The sequence below is a fragment of the Schistosoma haematobium genome, chromosome 2 (assembly GCF_000699445.3).
Source record: "Schistosoma haematobium chromosome 2, whole genome shotgun sequence".
Taxonomy (NCBI): Eukaryota; Metazoa; Platyhelminthes; class Trematoda; order Strigeidida; family Schistosomatidae; genus Schistosoma; species Schistosoma haematobium.
In genome coordinates this window covers 20,745,426-20,763,131 of record NC_067197.1, presented here as the reverse complement: position 1 = coordinate 20,763,131, position 17,706 = coordinate 20,745,426, and the positions used below count along the sequence as shown (strand labels likewise).

The following is a 17,706-nucleotide window of genomic DNA, read 5'->3' as shown; positions in this document are numbered from 1 at the left end:
TATATACTCGCCAATGATTGTGATTTATCTCATTGTATTGTTGAAATGTGCTTAGTAAGTATTTTGTTTTCTTTCTTTTATCACTTCATTGTAGGCAGTAATTATTCACGCTTACCTTGTTCAAATCTTGTTGCAGATACGTATTTGGAAGGTCATGATCAATTTCGTGGTTGGTTTTCAGCTTCACTTTTACTTAGCATTGCACTTACTGGACGTGCACCTTTTAAGTAATTATATAATCAAATGTTTAAATTCTTCTTACATGTATGTTTGGATTTGTCTTTCATTTATCTGTACTTCGAACTTCAGTTCACTAGATTAGACTACCATAATTCTAATTTGTTTTTTGGAATGGATAATGTAAAAGGATTACAGGCTTTACATCAATTATCGCCTCCGAGTTGTTGCTTGTGGTCTATTGACTACCTTACAACAGTTTCCAAGTTTTGCTTTCGACTTTAAATGGAACTATGTTGGTTGGTAAGCTACGAATATAATTATTTAGCACATATATAATTACTGCCTTCACCGACCATGTTCTGGCTGAAACATTTTAAACCAATAAAATACCAAACTTATCAGACCGAGATTGCACTTCAAATTATTAACTGTTTCATCTTAATTGTATAAGGAAGTGACTTTCAGAATACTGAAATTTGTATTCCGGATTTATTATTTATTTTAACACATAGATATTGGTACAAGGAGGCACCAAATACATATGCGCCACATAAATCTCATTCGATATGTGTGAGGGCTGTGGTACTGCCCGGGTGCCCAAACCAAAGCAGGTGGTTTCCTTAGGGGGCCACTCCCCGGGCCTTCGACCTGAAAGTCTGATCCACAAGGCAGTAGAGCATCGTAAGGAGATGCAGTCCCATGGAAGCCGGTGACCAACAATTGGTTCATACGCCATTTGTTCCCGCAGGATACTGGAGCCCATGTGCACCATTGGTTTGGAATCCGGTTAAAGCGCCGGACATTCGCTTTTCGTCCTCCCATTTTCGTAAACAACACCGCCACGAGAAGGCAGTGAGTAGGACTTCCCTGGCAGAGGCTATATACGCGTTGCCATGTGAGAACATTTCGAGAGGGAGAGCGGACTCTCCCCACTCTTGACCGTACCAGGGCATTTGGGGGCTGTATTCCGGATGTGTAGTCATATATCCTACCAAGGACTTGGGGTTGACTTTTAAAATCCGTGTAAGTCATGAACACTGCATATTTGCAGTCTTTAGAAATATTATACGTACTGAAATTTGAATTCATGTAAATTAAAATCATTTGCAAGTTATTGGAATTCCTAGTACGTTTTAGCTTCCGTCGAATAATGTAACCAAGTACTTAGATTTGGTTAGTTTACTATTTATAAAAACTCACTTTGAAATCTTGACTAAGTTTCATTGATGACGGTAACTGAATTGAGATTCTTATCAATAAAAGTAAATAAAACATTCGAACTGGAATGTATGCATTATCACAAATACCAATATTAATGTGTTAGTCGTTTAAAAGTTTTATAGAAACTAATTACTTTGTAGTTAAAATCACATATTGCTTTTCTCCGTATTCTTATGTGATTTTCTAACTCTCAGATTTGACTTGATTTGATTTTAGAAATCTTGTAATACATGGTTTTGCTGCAGATTCGTGTGGTCGTAAAATGTCGAAATCTTTAGGAAATGGTATTACTCCAAAAGAAATAATTTCTAGTCAAAATGGATGTGTTGATATAATGCGTCGATGGGCATGTTTTTCTGGTTTAGATCCTATATGTCATTTAGGTTCTAAGGAAATCAATCAAAATGCTGCTAGTTATAAATCTGTAAGCAAAAGAACAATCTTTTTTTATTGTTCATGACTTTCATAAAATGAAAATTTTGTGTAATACACGTCTAAATTATTTTTTTGTTGGTTGTGTTACATTTCGCTTGGTCTTTTTTTTTTCAGTGTTTGACCACAAAATTACCCATTGAGCAAATTTTGACATGTAATACCATTTATATGCTGATTAACTTTGTTGAAGTTTATTCTAGGTGTAAAACAACTAATGGAACTTTATTTAGATTAATAGTTCATAAATGTATAGGGTTTTGAGTTTGAATTCCATCCTCATCGTATGATAATATGAAATGTACTTTTAATTGACTTGTTTTTAATCGAAAAAAGTATTTCTCAATAAAATTTCTAGTTTACCAATATCTTAGTTGCATGATGGAGCAGTAGCTTAGCATTCGACTTCCAAACACATCGTCTCCGACTCGAGTCTTGTTCTGCCTACTTCAATCTAAGCATTCAAGTAGTGTTTACTGGTCCTCATACATAGGATTTGCTCAAACCCAAGTTCAGGAATCTACGCTTGACAAATGGGTTACGTCATAATAGTTGCGTAAACGATACGTTTATCAGAACACATCTGGTAGAATGTGCTTTTGATAACCACTTCGATAATCTGTGTTCATGTTTTTTCCCTCTAACATTGGGTACCTCAGCTATTCATGTTTATTGTTAAACTTTTTACATATATAAATCTTATCGGTAGGTGTTTACTGAAAATAATCTACATGATATACTTCCAGTTTCATTTTTTGGCACATTTTTTACCATCATTTTCAAATTATATCCTTACTGCATAACGTTCTCACTGACTATCTTGGTTTGTAATGCTATTCACGTCCTAAAAGCATCATAACTGTAATCTGATTACATTATTTTATCTATTTCCTAATGGGTGAATTACTTTTTGCACTTTATTTCCAATACACGATCTATAAGGATAGCCATTACTTAGAGCTAAAGTTACTTTAGCGGTTCAGTTAAATGGGGAATTTTTCATACTCTTTATTCTTTCAAATAATGACAACAATATGCATAAAATGGCCACTATATCTTACAGTTGTATTCACTCCCCATATCTTAAAACGTTTATTTCATCCTCTTTATAGTATGGATGAGATGATTTTCGCGTTCTGTATCATTTTCCAGTGGACCACCTTTATCTTGATGTTTGACTTGTATTTTCCCTTGCTTTTGTACTATATGGAAATCATCAAACTCCTTCGAGAAAACATGATTCCCCTAATTCTATTAAAAAAATTCTCAGAAAAGGGTTATCATTACTCCTAATTATCGTTCTGATATTTACACCTTGTAATGCTATCTTTGAGTGGAGCCTTGTATGACTTTTAACTAGTGGGTTGGGGGGCTGTGTCCCGTACTACTCATTTAGGTTTGGACACCATGTTAATATCACTAGCCCTAACATATAAAGTGTCTCAGAGCCAGGTACACGGATCTGTATTCTAAAAATCCGTTGCGTCATATGTCAACGCTACCCAACTTGCTCACATTATCGAAAGAATGCGTCAATGTTTTTTTTCAGTCGATTCAATATGTTATAGCCTTTGTTCAATTGACATTTCCATCTTATAGCTACGCAACAGTCTACGCTTTATGACTGGAAATTTATACGACTTTTGTCCAGTTACCCAGCTAAATTATAATGAAAAATCAAATTATTCATTGTCTAAATTAACTTTGGACATGGCAAACAATGTTAGTGAAAATAATTGCAATTCTTTTTGTCTTACTGCATTGGATAAAGCTGTTCTCTATTCGCTTTCAACTATTATTTCAAATTCATTGAATACCTACTATCCACAATTTCGATATAATACAATTCTAGCTGAAATTGATCAATTTCTATCGTATTTATCATCTGTATATATAACTTCAGTTAAAGACAGGTAACTGCATTTCTGTTTTTTTGTTTTGTATTCTGTCTTGATTTCTGTGTTCCATTTATCTTCGGTTTCTAATAATAGCCAATATAAATCGGCAGCTCGTGTGTGCTTTTTTTCTTAATGTAAAATTAATGTACATTACTTAGTATTGCATAACTTTCAAAGAAATAGTCGATTTTCATCTCTCAGACAGCGTCAGATGTTTTAAATGTACATAAAATTGAGTAGTGATTTCTACTCAATGTTAATGCGCATTTTAACCATCTCATCGTAAGATGATGAACGTTTTTGAACAATCACAGCATTTAACGTCATAAGTGTTTACTTCCCTAATTTACTCACTAAATTGTGCATAGTAGACACTTTATGATGGGTAGCCAAACCAATTTCCTTTCACCGGTATTGTGTTTCGTGTGTACGAATAATATAATATGAGGGAACATTATCATTAATAAAAAGTGTTAAATCGTTAATCCGTGAGATTCATATTTTTACTTTGAATTCTAATTCTTATTACTGCTTGATCTAAATATTCCTAAAGGATATCAGACTAACAGACGAGTCAATCACTTTTTTACTGTACTTTAGTGTTTAAAACGGTATATTGTCAATAGTATTTTTGTTTGATATTATACGCAGTTTTAAAGTAGTTTCTGTCTTGTGATATTGTGGTGTGTGCTGTTGATGTCGACAGATATCAGTAGTGTTTATCATCAATCGAAAGTGAGATGCCTGGAGGCACAGGGTTGAGAAGTTTGAAGAGAAATGAACGAGAACAGAGAGTGATTGGTATGAAAATGAAAGAACAATAAAGCCTGAGACAATTAATCATAAATACTTGTTCATCGGTTGTAATGTGTATGTATTATATCATTTCGAGCACGTTCGTTGCAACTAATCGTGATATTCTGTAAAGATTATGAATCACTTACCAGCTGCAGAACTAAAGAATGGGTTTTCTGAAAACGGGCTTGGTATCCTCAAAAACTTTTCTTAGGACGTTGACATATTCATATTTTAGTTTTATTGAACTAATCTGCTTAGCAGTTCCATCCGTTCAGCATTATGAGTGTGAAACGTGGCTATTGAGGAAAGGATATATCCGTACTTGCTTACACCTGTTACCCCTCGTGAAGGAGCAAAGGCCGCCACCAACATTCTCCATCGAACTCTCTCCCGCGCTGTTAGCGGAACATAGACTGGATTAAAGCATGCTCAATGCACTATTGCTTTGGTGCACGCTGATTGGCTAATTCTTGCCCAATCAGCGTTAGCCAATACTTTGTGAACACTAGAAATCTCATGTGAAAAACTATAAATATACTAACGTTTTCTCTATTGTGCTGCTTACTTGCTTCTTACTTGCATCTAACCTTGTTATTTGGAATATAATCTCTTTCCTGTTCAACCGTGTTCTGATTTAGGAACCGGTCGGGTGATTTGGTGTCCGAGAATACTAAGCAATAGGAATAGCTCAGTCATACCGTAACAAAGAGATTACAACACGCGCAAAGCTCTCCAGTTGCTACTCATCCTTTGGATGTTCGCTTCCATATCCCGACGTAGTGTGTTCTTCAGCCTTCCTCTTTTTCGCTTCCCTTAAGGATTCCAGGTTAGCTCTTGCTTCGTGATGCAGTTTGATTATCTCCTTAATGTATGTCCGACCCACTTCCAAAGTCTTGACCGTTGTTTTGTCTTCCATGTGTTCTTCGATTGTAGGAATGCTGCCCTTCTTTGCCAACCCATAAATTTACACCAGCATCTGATCCTCCTTTTTCATCGATGCTGCTGCTCAGATACGTGGAAGATTCCACCTCTTCCAGAGCTTCTCCATCAAATGTGATTAGATTGATGTTCTTTGTGTTAAATTTGAGGATCTTGCTTTTACCCTTGTGTATGTTGAGGCCTAGTGATGCAGAGGCTGCTGCTACACTGACTGTGATTTGTTGTTGTGTATGGGATAGAAGGGCCAGGTGATCTGTGAAGTCCGAATCTTCTAGTGGATTCCGAGTTGTCTATTGTATTCTGTGCTTCCCTGAGATGTCGAGGTCTTCATAATCCAGTCAACCACCAGGAGAAAGAGAAAGAGGGAAGAGTAGGGAGTGTTGTCTGACTTCGGTCCCTATTTGGAATGCATCTGTCCTCGATGCACGACTTCTCAGTGTAGTCCGTCGTATGAATTTCGCATGATGATGCAGTTTGTTCAGTTGTCCATTGCTTATTTAGCTTTAGCTTCATCTTGGCAACCATCAGGTGGTGATCTGAAGCTATGTCATCTCCTCTCCTGGTTCTCACATCTTCCATTGACCTTCTGAATTTTTGGTGACGCAAATATGATCGATGTGATCCTGTGTGGTGTGATCCGGTGAGACCCGTGTAGCTTTGTGTATTCGTTTGTGTTGAAATATTGTTCTGTCTATAACCAATTTGTTGAATGCACATAGATTTGCAAATCTCTCACCATTCTCGTTCGTTTTGCCCAGTTAGTCCATGTCGTCACATGATATCTTAATAACCGCTATTGTTCATTCCGACTTTGGCGTTTGGGTCTTCCATCATTATGGTTAGGTCCTTGCCTGAGCACTTCACTATGATCGATTGTTGGTTGTATAACATTGGATAACACTCATTGTAATTCCCTCGTTCTTTGTTTCGAATGATACTTTGATGATCCTGGGTTCATGAGATTCCCATTCTATAAGCGCTTTGCGTGTTTGTTTGGACGGCATCAGATCAACTCCCTGTGTGTTTGTGTGTGTGTGTGTGTGTGTGTGTGTGTGTGTGGAGCATTTACTTGTTTGTGACCAGAATACAATAGCATCTCTCCCGAATTTACTCTTTTCTGTTCAATTTGGATCCAATAGTTTCTACATATTGGGAGAATCGCCAAGTTGCATCTCCTCATTTCGGTTGCTGTTTGACTGGTGCTCCCGATCTCTCAAATTGTTCGAACATTCCGTGCACCTATAATAATGGTTGCTGTGGTTGTTAGAAGTATCGATCTCGTGACTTCCTTAGGATCTCGGCTTTCATCGTGAAGCGTCATAATTCTTCCTTGTACTCGGAGGGCACAGTGTAAATTGTTTGATTTGTTTATTCTGGTTAATGTTTCTTTAGCGATGTATTTTCCTGCGGGATGGGGTTGTCGACCACATGTCCAACCCTCCTCGTTTACCCGTGCTTGAGACTGACAGTCACTCTAGGAGAGTCACAGGTGGAATTCATTTGGTAAGATTTAAGCTTATAATAAATGGAATATACAATAAGAATATATATTATTATAATCCATAAATAAATCCTAGCGGTTACTATTCACTTATTGTTCTTCTGTATATAATATTCTAGACCCACTGGGTTTATTATCGTTGTTTTGCTGTTCCTATTGTGCATGTAAATATAGAGAGAGATTGGTAGTGAATGTTATATTGGCAGCCAAATTATCTACAATAGAAGGAATAACTTATTTATTTATTCATTGCTTCACGCTACATAACAATGACTGTTAGTTCTCGACGAGACTGATCTTCAGTTTTTCCCCATTTCATCACCTTTTGTTTATTTCGTTATACTACTTATTATTATTCAGTAGCTGGCGTCGTTTTAAATCATTATGAGGAAATAGCTCATAACTTTTCTTCCTTGGTGCATCTTGTTAAACTTCTAACTTTGATTATTGTAATGCAACTTCTTAAAATTTAAAGCAGCTAGTCCTTTTTATGGATTTTGATCGAATAATGAGATGACGTGCAAATACCAAGCTTCTGAGTTCCTCATAATTACTTTACTCCACTTTTTTATGTTTCCTCGAATTTATCTTGTATGCCTAATCTCTTTTATTACCACTGATATGTTTGCCACCTCTACTATCCTTGAATTTGGCGTTCCATTTTTTTATCTTTGTGTTTTTAGGGTATGGTAACTTGAACCGATTTACATACATACCATTATTACTAAAAATAGTCAATTATCTTTTCCTTTATTTCTGCTTTAGTGATTATTTCTTTGTTTTATAGATTATTACCATTTCTCTTGTTATTTGTTTGTTGTAGATTATACTTCAATAGTCCAGATGATCCATCGCGACGTAATACACAGACGGTGTTTTGGTTAACTGTTGAATGTGTAAAAGCTCTTTTAGCACCAATTTTACCTTATTTAATGGAAGAAGTGGAGTCGGTAACTTGGAATCTTTTGTCATCTCAATTAAATGACTTTAATCAGTCCACAACTCTTCTGGAACGTTATTCATCTTTATCCTTGCATAATTATTGTTCTGTAGACAAGTCTAGACCGTGTTCAGATTGGACGTTATGCTTATCGGCTATGAACCGGTGGGATAAGTTTAAAAATTATTCAAATTACGTAAATACTGCTTCTTCATTGTTTCATTCTTTAACCAATTCACTGCCAAAAGGTGATGAACATATACCTTCTACTAGTCCCTTGTCAAGTGCTAATGTACATATCACTATACCAACAAAAAGTCAAGAAGTATATCACATGTTAAAAGTATGTATTTTTGTCAATGAATTTACCTATGTATATCCTTTCCAATAAATTATTAAATACTTGTTAATCAGGCTTGATTGTTTTTGAGTCTAAATAACCTTCAGATGTTAGATCAAATGCTTCACCAATGTCTTAATTAGTCGGGATCCAATGATCAATAAACTATTGTATAGATATGGGTTTTCTAAACCAATATCTAAGTAACTTCTCATTATTCCCTACTTCTAGGGAACCAGGGACCCAGCGGCTATAGGGTTCAAAACCTTATCCACTTACGCTTAGAGAGTGGCTTGTACTGAAGTACGTTGTGCTTCAGTTAGTTGTGATTATGCTTTCTTGGTGAACCGATTCTTAATAGTTCTTATAATCGCTTTCTATTTTTCAGGCTCTTCATCCGTTGGAATCATGTGTTTCTGTATCATCAGATTTGTGCTATATACTTCGGGCATCTTCAATTTCGTGGTCATGTGGTTCATACGAAGATAAAGTTACTGACACAGTAGGATATTATCATTTCAATTTAAACGATATGCAAGTGTCAGTAACATTTCCTTTGGGAAATCAGACAGTCAAATGTCAGCGTTGTAATAGGCACACGAATAACAATTTTAAAGATAACTTATGTCCCCGTTGTATACAGGTATTAGATGGTTCTTCATTTGCAAAACATTAGTCAATTCCTTGTAAATTACTTGCTTTTTTAGTTGTATTACAAAAATAAGATAAATAGTCTTGCTTATTTTGTTTCATTTGAAATATCTTGTTTTCTATTTAAAACTCAGACTAATTGATACGTTGGCTAGTTTATCATTTAAATGTAAATACTTCGTTGTTCATAGTTGAATATTTAAATTCATCAGAATATGTGACATTTTGAATCCCAGTTTATAAACCTAGATTCAGCTAACTGAAATTATAAGCAGTTTGTAGTCTTAATGTTTAAACAATCTCATTCGTTTAAATGTTTTCATCCTTTTTTTGACTATACACTTACAAGATTTTTTCCACGCCTTTGTGATAAACTGTTGAGTGTATGATATTATACGTCAGTGGATATTATGAATAGCATTGTTTGTCATAATTTCAATTGACGATAGTTTCACCCGGGAATAACTCAAATTATTTTTCAACCTGTTTGTCAGTTAATTTAATTAGCGTATATATTTCCAACAAAACACACTATTTATTCACTGGCAGAGAAAAATAAAAAAAGTGAATTCGATAATTGACTAAAAAGCATGCATATCCACAAGAATAAACCTCTTATTATTAAGTGTTATATCTGATGATAGTACCAGCGAAAAACTGTGTTTGGCATTTTTATTTACAAAAGATATCTCAGTAACACTTCTTTCTTCCACATGAATATCTTTAGGATATCAGTCTATAGGTTAGAAAAGCGTTCGATCTCCAACAAAATGAGCTCGGTCGATGATAGAGCTATGAGGGTGAATGTCACTTCCCTGTTTCCCACACCATGGAAGGATATTTCTTCAGGAACCTAAAAAAGAAGTTAAATTAGTGGTCTTAGCGACCTGGGAGCGTGACTAAATAGTCCAAGCAACAATTATTTGAGGTCGGTCGATCACGGCCTTTTTATGGGAAGTTTTTGATGTGTTAGCTCCGCACTTCAAAAGACCTTTCGCCTGGAGACGGAAATCCGTAGAATAAGGTGAAGTGTCACATTTTTAAGGTCAACCTTTTCTAACCGCTTTCTTCCGTTGTGAGAAAACAGCATCTCCGCAGATGCTCGTTGTTTGAGGGAAACTCCTTACTGTTGTCACAGCCTTCTGCAGTCAGCAGTACGGCTTCCTTGTCTGGTCTTAAGGTCGACTATACGTAAAATATATTTTTTACAGTTTAACCGGAAGCGGCTCACAGCTATTTTTGTGATATAGACGATATAACTCGACGAGAAATAACGCTTTCGTGGAATGAAGAAAAAGTGTAAGATAATTTTGGAACTTGGGATCTAAAGGATGATGCGTGAGTGCAGCTGCACTATTACGAACGATTTTGAAGCATGTCTCCCATCGTCTCCAACCATTAGTTACGATAATCATGTGAACCGCAAGCAAATATTTTGAATATACCAACATAGCTTAGTGCAACTGATTCTGTTTCTTTATTTGAGTACTTCTAACTTTCATACAACTTACTCTTACACCATCTGTCATTGCACATCGAGGTAGGCCGAGGTTAGACATACGTAACATACATTCCAGTCGCTTTATTCGACGGCAACTCACTGCATCACCACTCGATTTCACATGCCTATCTGGTACCCTATGGCTAACCTCAGCACAGGGCGCTCAGTGGTCTCAACATGCACAAGCAATGCTTCGAGTGCATTTGTGGTTGAATACTAGGGACTTACGAATATCGATGTAGAGAAGGAGATCCTGAACATAAATTGTTGGTCAAGGCGATAGGATTACTGCATTATGTCAAGGTCTTCACCAAATAGAACCATATCATCGTCGTATTCTAAGTCAACAAGTGAATCTATCTGTAGAATATAAATCCTTGATGCTGTAGTCACTGACTATACAAATTGGCAAAAAGGTGTGTCGGTTCAAGTTACCATCAAGTTGAATAGGCCGTACTTACAAGCAATTATACTTAATTGAGAATTCAGACGTTGTGTACAGAATGAGTTAGCAGATTTCATTGTATTGAAAAAAAAACATTTAACAATCATCTAAAACTAATTTAGGACTATATTCTTTATCTCCAGAGTACAGTTGTACTGTTAAATATGATGATTATTTCAAAAATAGGGTTCTCATGAAGCAAGTAATATCAATTGTTGTAACTAAATTATTTTTAATTTATTTGTTATATTTTACTTATGTGGGATGATTTCTATGACGTTTTTATTATAAATATTGTAATTCTATGTAGTTGAGGTTATCCAACAGACAAAATTAAAATATTTTTATTAATAGGAGGGAATCTTGTGTAAATGACGTAGTAAAGTGAGAATAACCAAATTATATTTCCATATGTTTATCTAATTAAATGTGTGTATGTCTTTTCTAAAGCGGTTGGTTATTGGATAATGCTAGATAGAAACTAAATGATTGAGGCAAGCGGTCAAACAGTATTAATCTCCGAAATTAAGGTCATTGTGTCAAATCGGAAGAAGAATATGATAATGACATTAACGAACAGTCAATTTGAATGTCAAAATGTCAACTTCAACGCAAATGTTTAATGGATTAAAGCCATAAAAATGTTATTTTACTCATAAGTTTGGATAGTTCTTACATTTGTTACACTTGGTGAACGAAAACAAACAACCTTGATGAAATTTAGTAGAGAAATCAATGCCGTAGTTGGTTAGCTGCATTTAGTTCTTCAAATAAACGATTTTTAAACATTTATTGAGCACTTCTTATTGCACTATGAGTTAACCTAGTTCTTTTCTTTACGCGATCAACTGACTTTGTGCATTCTATCTAACGGTAGCTTTCAAATATTGCCCTTAACGTCAGATGTCATAAAAAATGATTTGATTACTTAATATTGCACAGCTACGTAGCAATGTGCCATAATCTGTCCCAAAATACTCTCAAAATTTATGTAATTGGATAAATATAGAATTTCATAGTTTAAATCACAAACTGATCTTAGATCAGCATTAAAAACCTGGAAGCACCGGACGACCGTTTGATCCCAGTATGGAACGTCTCGCTAGTGCACATTCACGACCCTGCATCCGGAAATCGAACCTAAGACCCTTTGTTTCGCGAGCATGCGCATAACATCAACGTTATGTTCTTATAGGTTGTTAATTATCACGTGATACGATCGCCAATTAGAACACCGACTTACTGACCAGATCAATGACACATAACCCATTACCAGCAGTTCAGAGTCAACTCTGATTTCTTCTTGATCCACCAAGATAGTAGCTTCTCGCCTAACCCAGCCGGTTCAGTCCAGAACACCGATATTAGCCTCCGCTGTATGAATCATGTATTTGAGATATACTGGGTTTATATACAAATAAACCAGACCAACAACATCATAAAATAGAAGATAACAATTATGCAAGATCAGGCCGGAAAGTGGCTGTGATTGTGAGATACTGTTACTAATAGATTGAGAATAACTTAAGAATGGTGAATCGTATAATAGTAGTCAGTTAGTTGAGTTACATCCGCTATCCCTCGTGAAGGAGCGAAGGCCGCCCACAAACATTCTTCATCGAACTCTCTCCCGCGCAAACCTCTCCAGTTGCTACTCATCCTTTGGATGTTCGCTTCCATATCCCGACGTAGTGTGTTCTTCAGCCTTCCTCTTTTTCGCTTCCCTTAAGGATTCCAGGTTAGCTCTTGCTTCGTGATGCAGTTTGATTATCTCCTTAATGTATGTCCGACCCACTTCCAAAGTCTTGACCGTTGTTTTGTCTTCCATGTGTTCTTCGATTGTAGGAATGCTGCCCTTCTTTGCCAACCCATAAATTTACACCAGCATCTGATCCTCCTTTTTCATCGATGCTGCTGCTCAGATACGTGGAAGATTCCACCTCTTCCAGAGCTTCTCCATCAAATGTGATTAGATTGATGTTCTTTGTGTTAAATTTGAGGATCTTGCTTTTACCCTTGTGTATGTTGAGGCCTAGTGATGCAGAGGCTGCTGCTACACTGACTGTGATTTGTTGTTGTGTATGGGATAGAAGGGCCAGGTGATCTGTGAAGTCCGAATCTTCTAGTGGATTCCGAGTTGTCTATTGTATTCTGTGCTTCCCTGAGATGTCGAGGTCTTCATAATCCAGTCAACCACCAGGAGAAAGAGAAAGAGGGAAGAGTAGGGAGTGTTGTCTGACTTCGGTCCCTATTTGGAATGCATCTGTCCTCGATGCACGACTTCTCAGTGTAGTCCGTCGTATGAATTTCGCATGATGATGCAGTTTGTTCAGTTGTCCATTGCTTATTTAGCTTTAGCTTCATCTTGGCAACCATCAGGTGGTGATCTGAAGCTATGTCATCTCCTCTCCTGGTTCTCACATCTTCCATTGACCTTCTGAATTTTTTGGTGACGCAAATATGATCGATGTGATCCTGTGTGGTGTGATCCGGTGAGACCCGTGTAGCTTTGTGTATTCGTTTGTGTTGAAATATTGTTCTGTCTATAACCAATTTGTTGAATGCACATAGATTTGCAAATCTCTCACCATTCTCGTTCGTTTTGCCCAGTTAGTCCATGTCGTCACATGATATCTTAATAACCGCTATTGTTCATTCCGACTTTGGCGTTTGGGTCTTCCATCATTATGGTTAGGTCCTTGCCTGAGCACTTCACTATGATCGATTGTTGGTTGTATAACATTGGATAACACTCATTGTAATTCCCTCGTTCTTTGTTTCGAATGATACTTTGATGATCCTGGGTTCATGAGATTCCCATTCTATAAGCGCTTTGCGTGTTTGTTTGGACGGCATCAGATCAACTCCCTGTGTGTTTGTGTGTGTGTGTGTGTGTGTGTGTGTGTGGAGCATTTACTTGTTTGTGACCAGAATACAATAGCATCTCTCCCGAATTTACTCTTTTCTGTTCAATTTGGATCCAATAGTTTCTACATATTGGGAGAATCGCCAAGTTGCATCTCCTCATTTCGGTTGCTGTTTGACTGGTGCTCCCGATCTCTCAAATTGTTCGAACATTCCGTGCACCTATAATAATGGTTGCTGTGGTTGTTAGAAGTATCGATCTCGTGACTTCCTTAGGATCTCGGCTTTCATCGTGAAGCGTCATAATTCTTCCTTGTACTCGGAGGGCACAGTGTAAATTGTTTGATTTGTTTATTCTGGTTAATGTTTCTTTAGCGATGTATTTTCCTGCGGGATGGGGTTGTCGACCACATGTCCAACCCTCCTCGTTTACCCGTGCTTGAGACTGACAGTCACTCTAGGAGAGTCACAGGTGGAATTCATTTGGTAAGATTTAAGCTTATAATAAATGGAATATACAATAAGAATATATATTATTATAATCCATAAATAAATCCTAGCGGTTACTATTCACTTATTGTTCTTCTGTATATAATATTCTAGACCCACTGGGTTTATTATCGTTGTTTTGCTGTTCCTATTGTGCATGTAAATATAGAGAGAGATTGGTAGTGAATGTTATATTGGCAGCCAAATTATCTACAATAGAAGGAATAACTTATTTATTTATTCATTGCTTCACGCTACATAACAATGACTGTTAGTTCTCGACGAGACTGATCTTCAGTTTTTCCCCATTTCATCACCTTTTGTTTATTTCGTTATACTACTTATTATTATTCAGTAGCTGGCGTCGTTTTAAATCATTATGAGGAAATAGCTCATAACTTTTCTTCCTTGGTGCATCTTGTTAAACTTCTAACTTTGATTATTGTAATGCAACTTCTTAAAATTTAAAGCAGCTAGTCCTTTTTATGGATTTTGATCGAATAATGAGATGATATGCAAACTTAAGAAGTAGAAAACTATGTTCATCGTTAACAAAACATTGAATTGAAACGGCGTAGAGAATTAACATTGAGACCGATTGGTTATTCTGCATTTCAAACTTTCATTTTTGCGTATAAAAATAAGTTTTCATAATCTTGAGTTTGATTTAGGAAACTTTGTTGGAGTTTTTGATCTGGCATATTGCGAAAATTTCCTGTCCTTGCCTTCATCATATCGATGTTTTTCTCTCGTTTATTTATAAATATCAATTTATATGAATTTGGAATTTTATTTAATTGAGTTTTATTAATTTACATATAGAATGCTTGGATTAGATTGTTTCGAGATGTGTATCCCTAATTCATAACATTTTTTTCAGATCAACTGGGTCTTTTCTTTTGAACACTTCCAATTTCTGTGCATTCACTGAGCTTTCGTTTGATTTTAACATTTTCTATCTTTCTTATTCGGAGTCCTGTTCTTTCTATTTTTGTTCGCTGTTTTTTTTATTTTAGACACATCTACTAGCTGTTGACCACTTTATAACAACCATTTCAAAAAGTATTTGTCTATAGACTGTATAAAAGTAGAAATCATATCGTACAATTATGTTTGTAAGTATTCTTCAAATATTTTCTTAATAATAGTTGTGTGTTTAAGGCAACTCCCTCTTTCTGACCACAGAACATTTACAAGCAACTCGGAACTCGTGATATTATAGACAAGTGTGGTATTGTACGCCAAAAATATACCCAGATGGATTATTATGTAAGCAACACCCTACTAGATAAAATGTCAGCCTAAATAGTTTAAGGAATTAGTTAAACTTTTATTTCTATTTAGAATATTATTCATTAAATAAATAGAAACATCAAGTTATTTCAGCAAAGAAAAATGAAACTAATTCAGAAAGTTTGTCTGTATAAATCTCTTTTTAGGAATTTTCCCCAACCAAATATATTATGCATTTAAGTAGGCCAGACTTTCATTTGCATTTTCATGACCCATGTACTTAGATTTTGGCTACATACAAATGGTGGTGTTTTGAAAAAACTATATTTTATGCAAAGGGGTTAAAACGAACTCACTTTGAGAGAGATTTTTTATACGATCCTCACTCAGATTCTGTAAATGATGTACTTTGTGAAAACTTGAAATTGGAAGTGAGGAGATCGCATTTCTTTTGTTACGACATATTACTTACTAAATTGTTTGAGTTATTTTAAATCATTACCATTGCGTGTGAAATGTAAGTCATGGCCTGTCAGATTATTTAGAAATATGTATAACAGCAACCACAAGTGAAATGGTTTAAAATATTTTAGAGCCACATGGCACTTTACAGTAATTTCTTAGAAAGTCTAATTTGAAATCAAACTTAGTCTGATGTTCGAAGAAGCTAGAGGGATTTCACCTGTCATTTCTTGACGTACGACACTTAAACGTCCTCCCCAGACGCTACTTAATAATAAAGTCGCCAAATTTCATCGCATAACATTGATCTAAAGATTTTGAAGAGTTAGAATTATAGTTTGAATTCCCGACTTCTCTAGTTATTATTGACAATAATCAAACTGGTCATAATCTTCAGACGGAACCAATAAACATTCAAGCTGAAAACAGTACAGGTTAACATTTTAAGCGTATAACATTAACAGAATTATTTCCGCCTGTGAGATAAAATATGTTTCAGTCTGATAAATTTTGCCCACAAGATGTTCAGTCGCTCTTTATGTGTTAAGTTTCATTTAATGACAAACGTTCTTGTATACGAACACTGTCTTTTTTAAATGGTACTGTAATGTGTGATATATATATATTTCTTAGGTTTCTATATGTAACATTGTTGAATAAGACTATTTGTACGAAAGATACAGAAACAAACTGTATCTAGCCTTGTTTACCGAATGGTGAGATAAAGGACATACGACTTTCTTTTAGTTAAATAAAAGCATATTCCCCTTGTAGATTCCCCACATGTCCATTTAACATACCATCCAACTTATCAACTGTTTTTTTTTTAATTCAATAGTTTGCTTGGTACAAATAATACATTTCCAAGACCTACACGGTATTGAAATGGGAATCCTAGAATCATAAGGCAGGCACATTAAAAACTACTCTATCAGACTTCTTTATTAAATTGAGAATTAATCTGCAAGTGTGGTAATAGTGATGATTGAGTGCTTATCTACAGCGTAGAAAGCATGCTATTTCTGAGAGCCCTTTTCTACTTATTCACTTAAGCCTGATATCCGAACTCCATGTATCTTTTAGTCCCCTCTTATTATTATTATTTTATATTTCAAGCTAGACCTTGATTTTAGATGCATTTTACTGGTTCCCATAAAAGTTATTCTATCCACCTTCAGCATTTTTTCCTAATTTCTTCCTCAATTGATAATTATTTTTCCCTCTAACAGATTAGATTATTCCCAATGTTGTCTGGCCAGTGGATCTGGAGTGTCTTAAGTAAATAACCGTTCATAAATACCTGTACCTTTTAGATGATAGTTGTGGTCATATAGTTTTGGCATCAGTATTGTAAATTCTGACCTTGGCCTTGAGTGGTAGTTCTTTTTGTAATTAGAAATAGTAGTTAACACACGATTGCTTTTGTAACAAAGTGCACTAAACATTTTGGTCTTTTTTTAATTAATCGTCATCTTAATCTAGTGAGATTAACTGACACGCCTTTTTTTTCTAAACCTTTTAGATGTTTTACCATATTACATATTAAATTTATATCGAATATCCTAACACTATAACACCAAACAATTACAAAAACCCTGTGAAAATTTTAATTCTTAACGTCTTATACATTCCAAACAATTTATTTTTTATTGGTTACCAATTCATTTCTTACAAATGTAGCATTAGGTCAATAGGTGAAATTAATTAAACTTATCAGCTTGTATGTAGCTGAAGAGATAGCAACAAAACACAACAAATTTATTATATTCTACAAGTATTATCATTGTTATTTAGTTCAAATTCATGAAAGA

At 35.5% G+C, this 17,706-nt stretch overlaps 1 protein-coding gene across 3 annotated transcripts in view; it reads left to right on the top strand.

Annotated features, from left to right (window-relative positions):
• The window catches only part of IARS2_1 (Isoleucine--tRNA ligase, mitochondrial), a gene marked incomplete at both ends in the record, with an annotated part of 28,312 nt that extends 11,993 nt beyond the window's left edge, over window positions 1-16,319 (top strand). Inside the window, 6 exons of one of the 3 annotated variants that reach the window (XM_051214576.1) lie at window positions 95-480; window positions 1,618-1,825; window positions 3,433-3,746; window positions 5,168-5,355; window positions 7,793-8,252; window positions 8,638-16,319. In XM_051214576.1, the coding sequence (XP_051067762.1) occupies window positions 7,902-8,252; window positions 8,638-8,925 (639 nt within the window). The remainder of the gene's footprint in view (window positions 1-94; window positions 481-1,617; window positions 1,826-3,432; window positions 3,747-5,167; window positions 5,356-7,792; window positions 8,253-8,637) is intronic. The other 2 variants (XM_051214577.1, XM_035732257.1) reach the window with 2 other exon arrangements.
• Window positions 16,320-17,706: the final 1,387 nt, after the last annotated feature.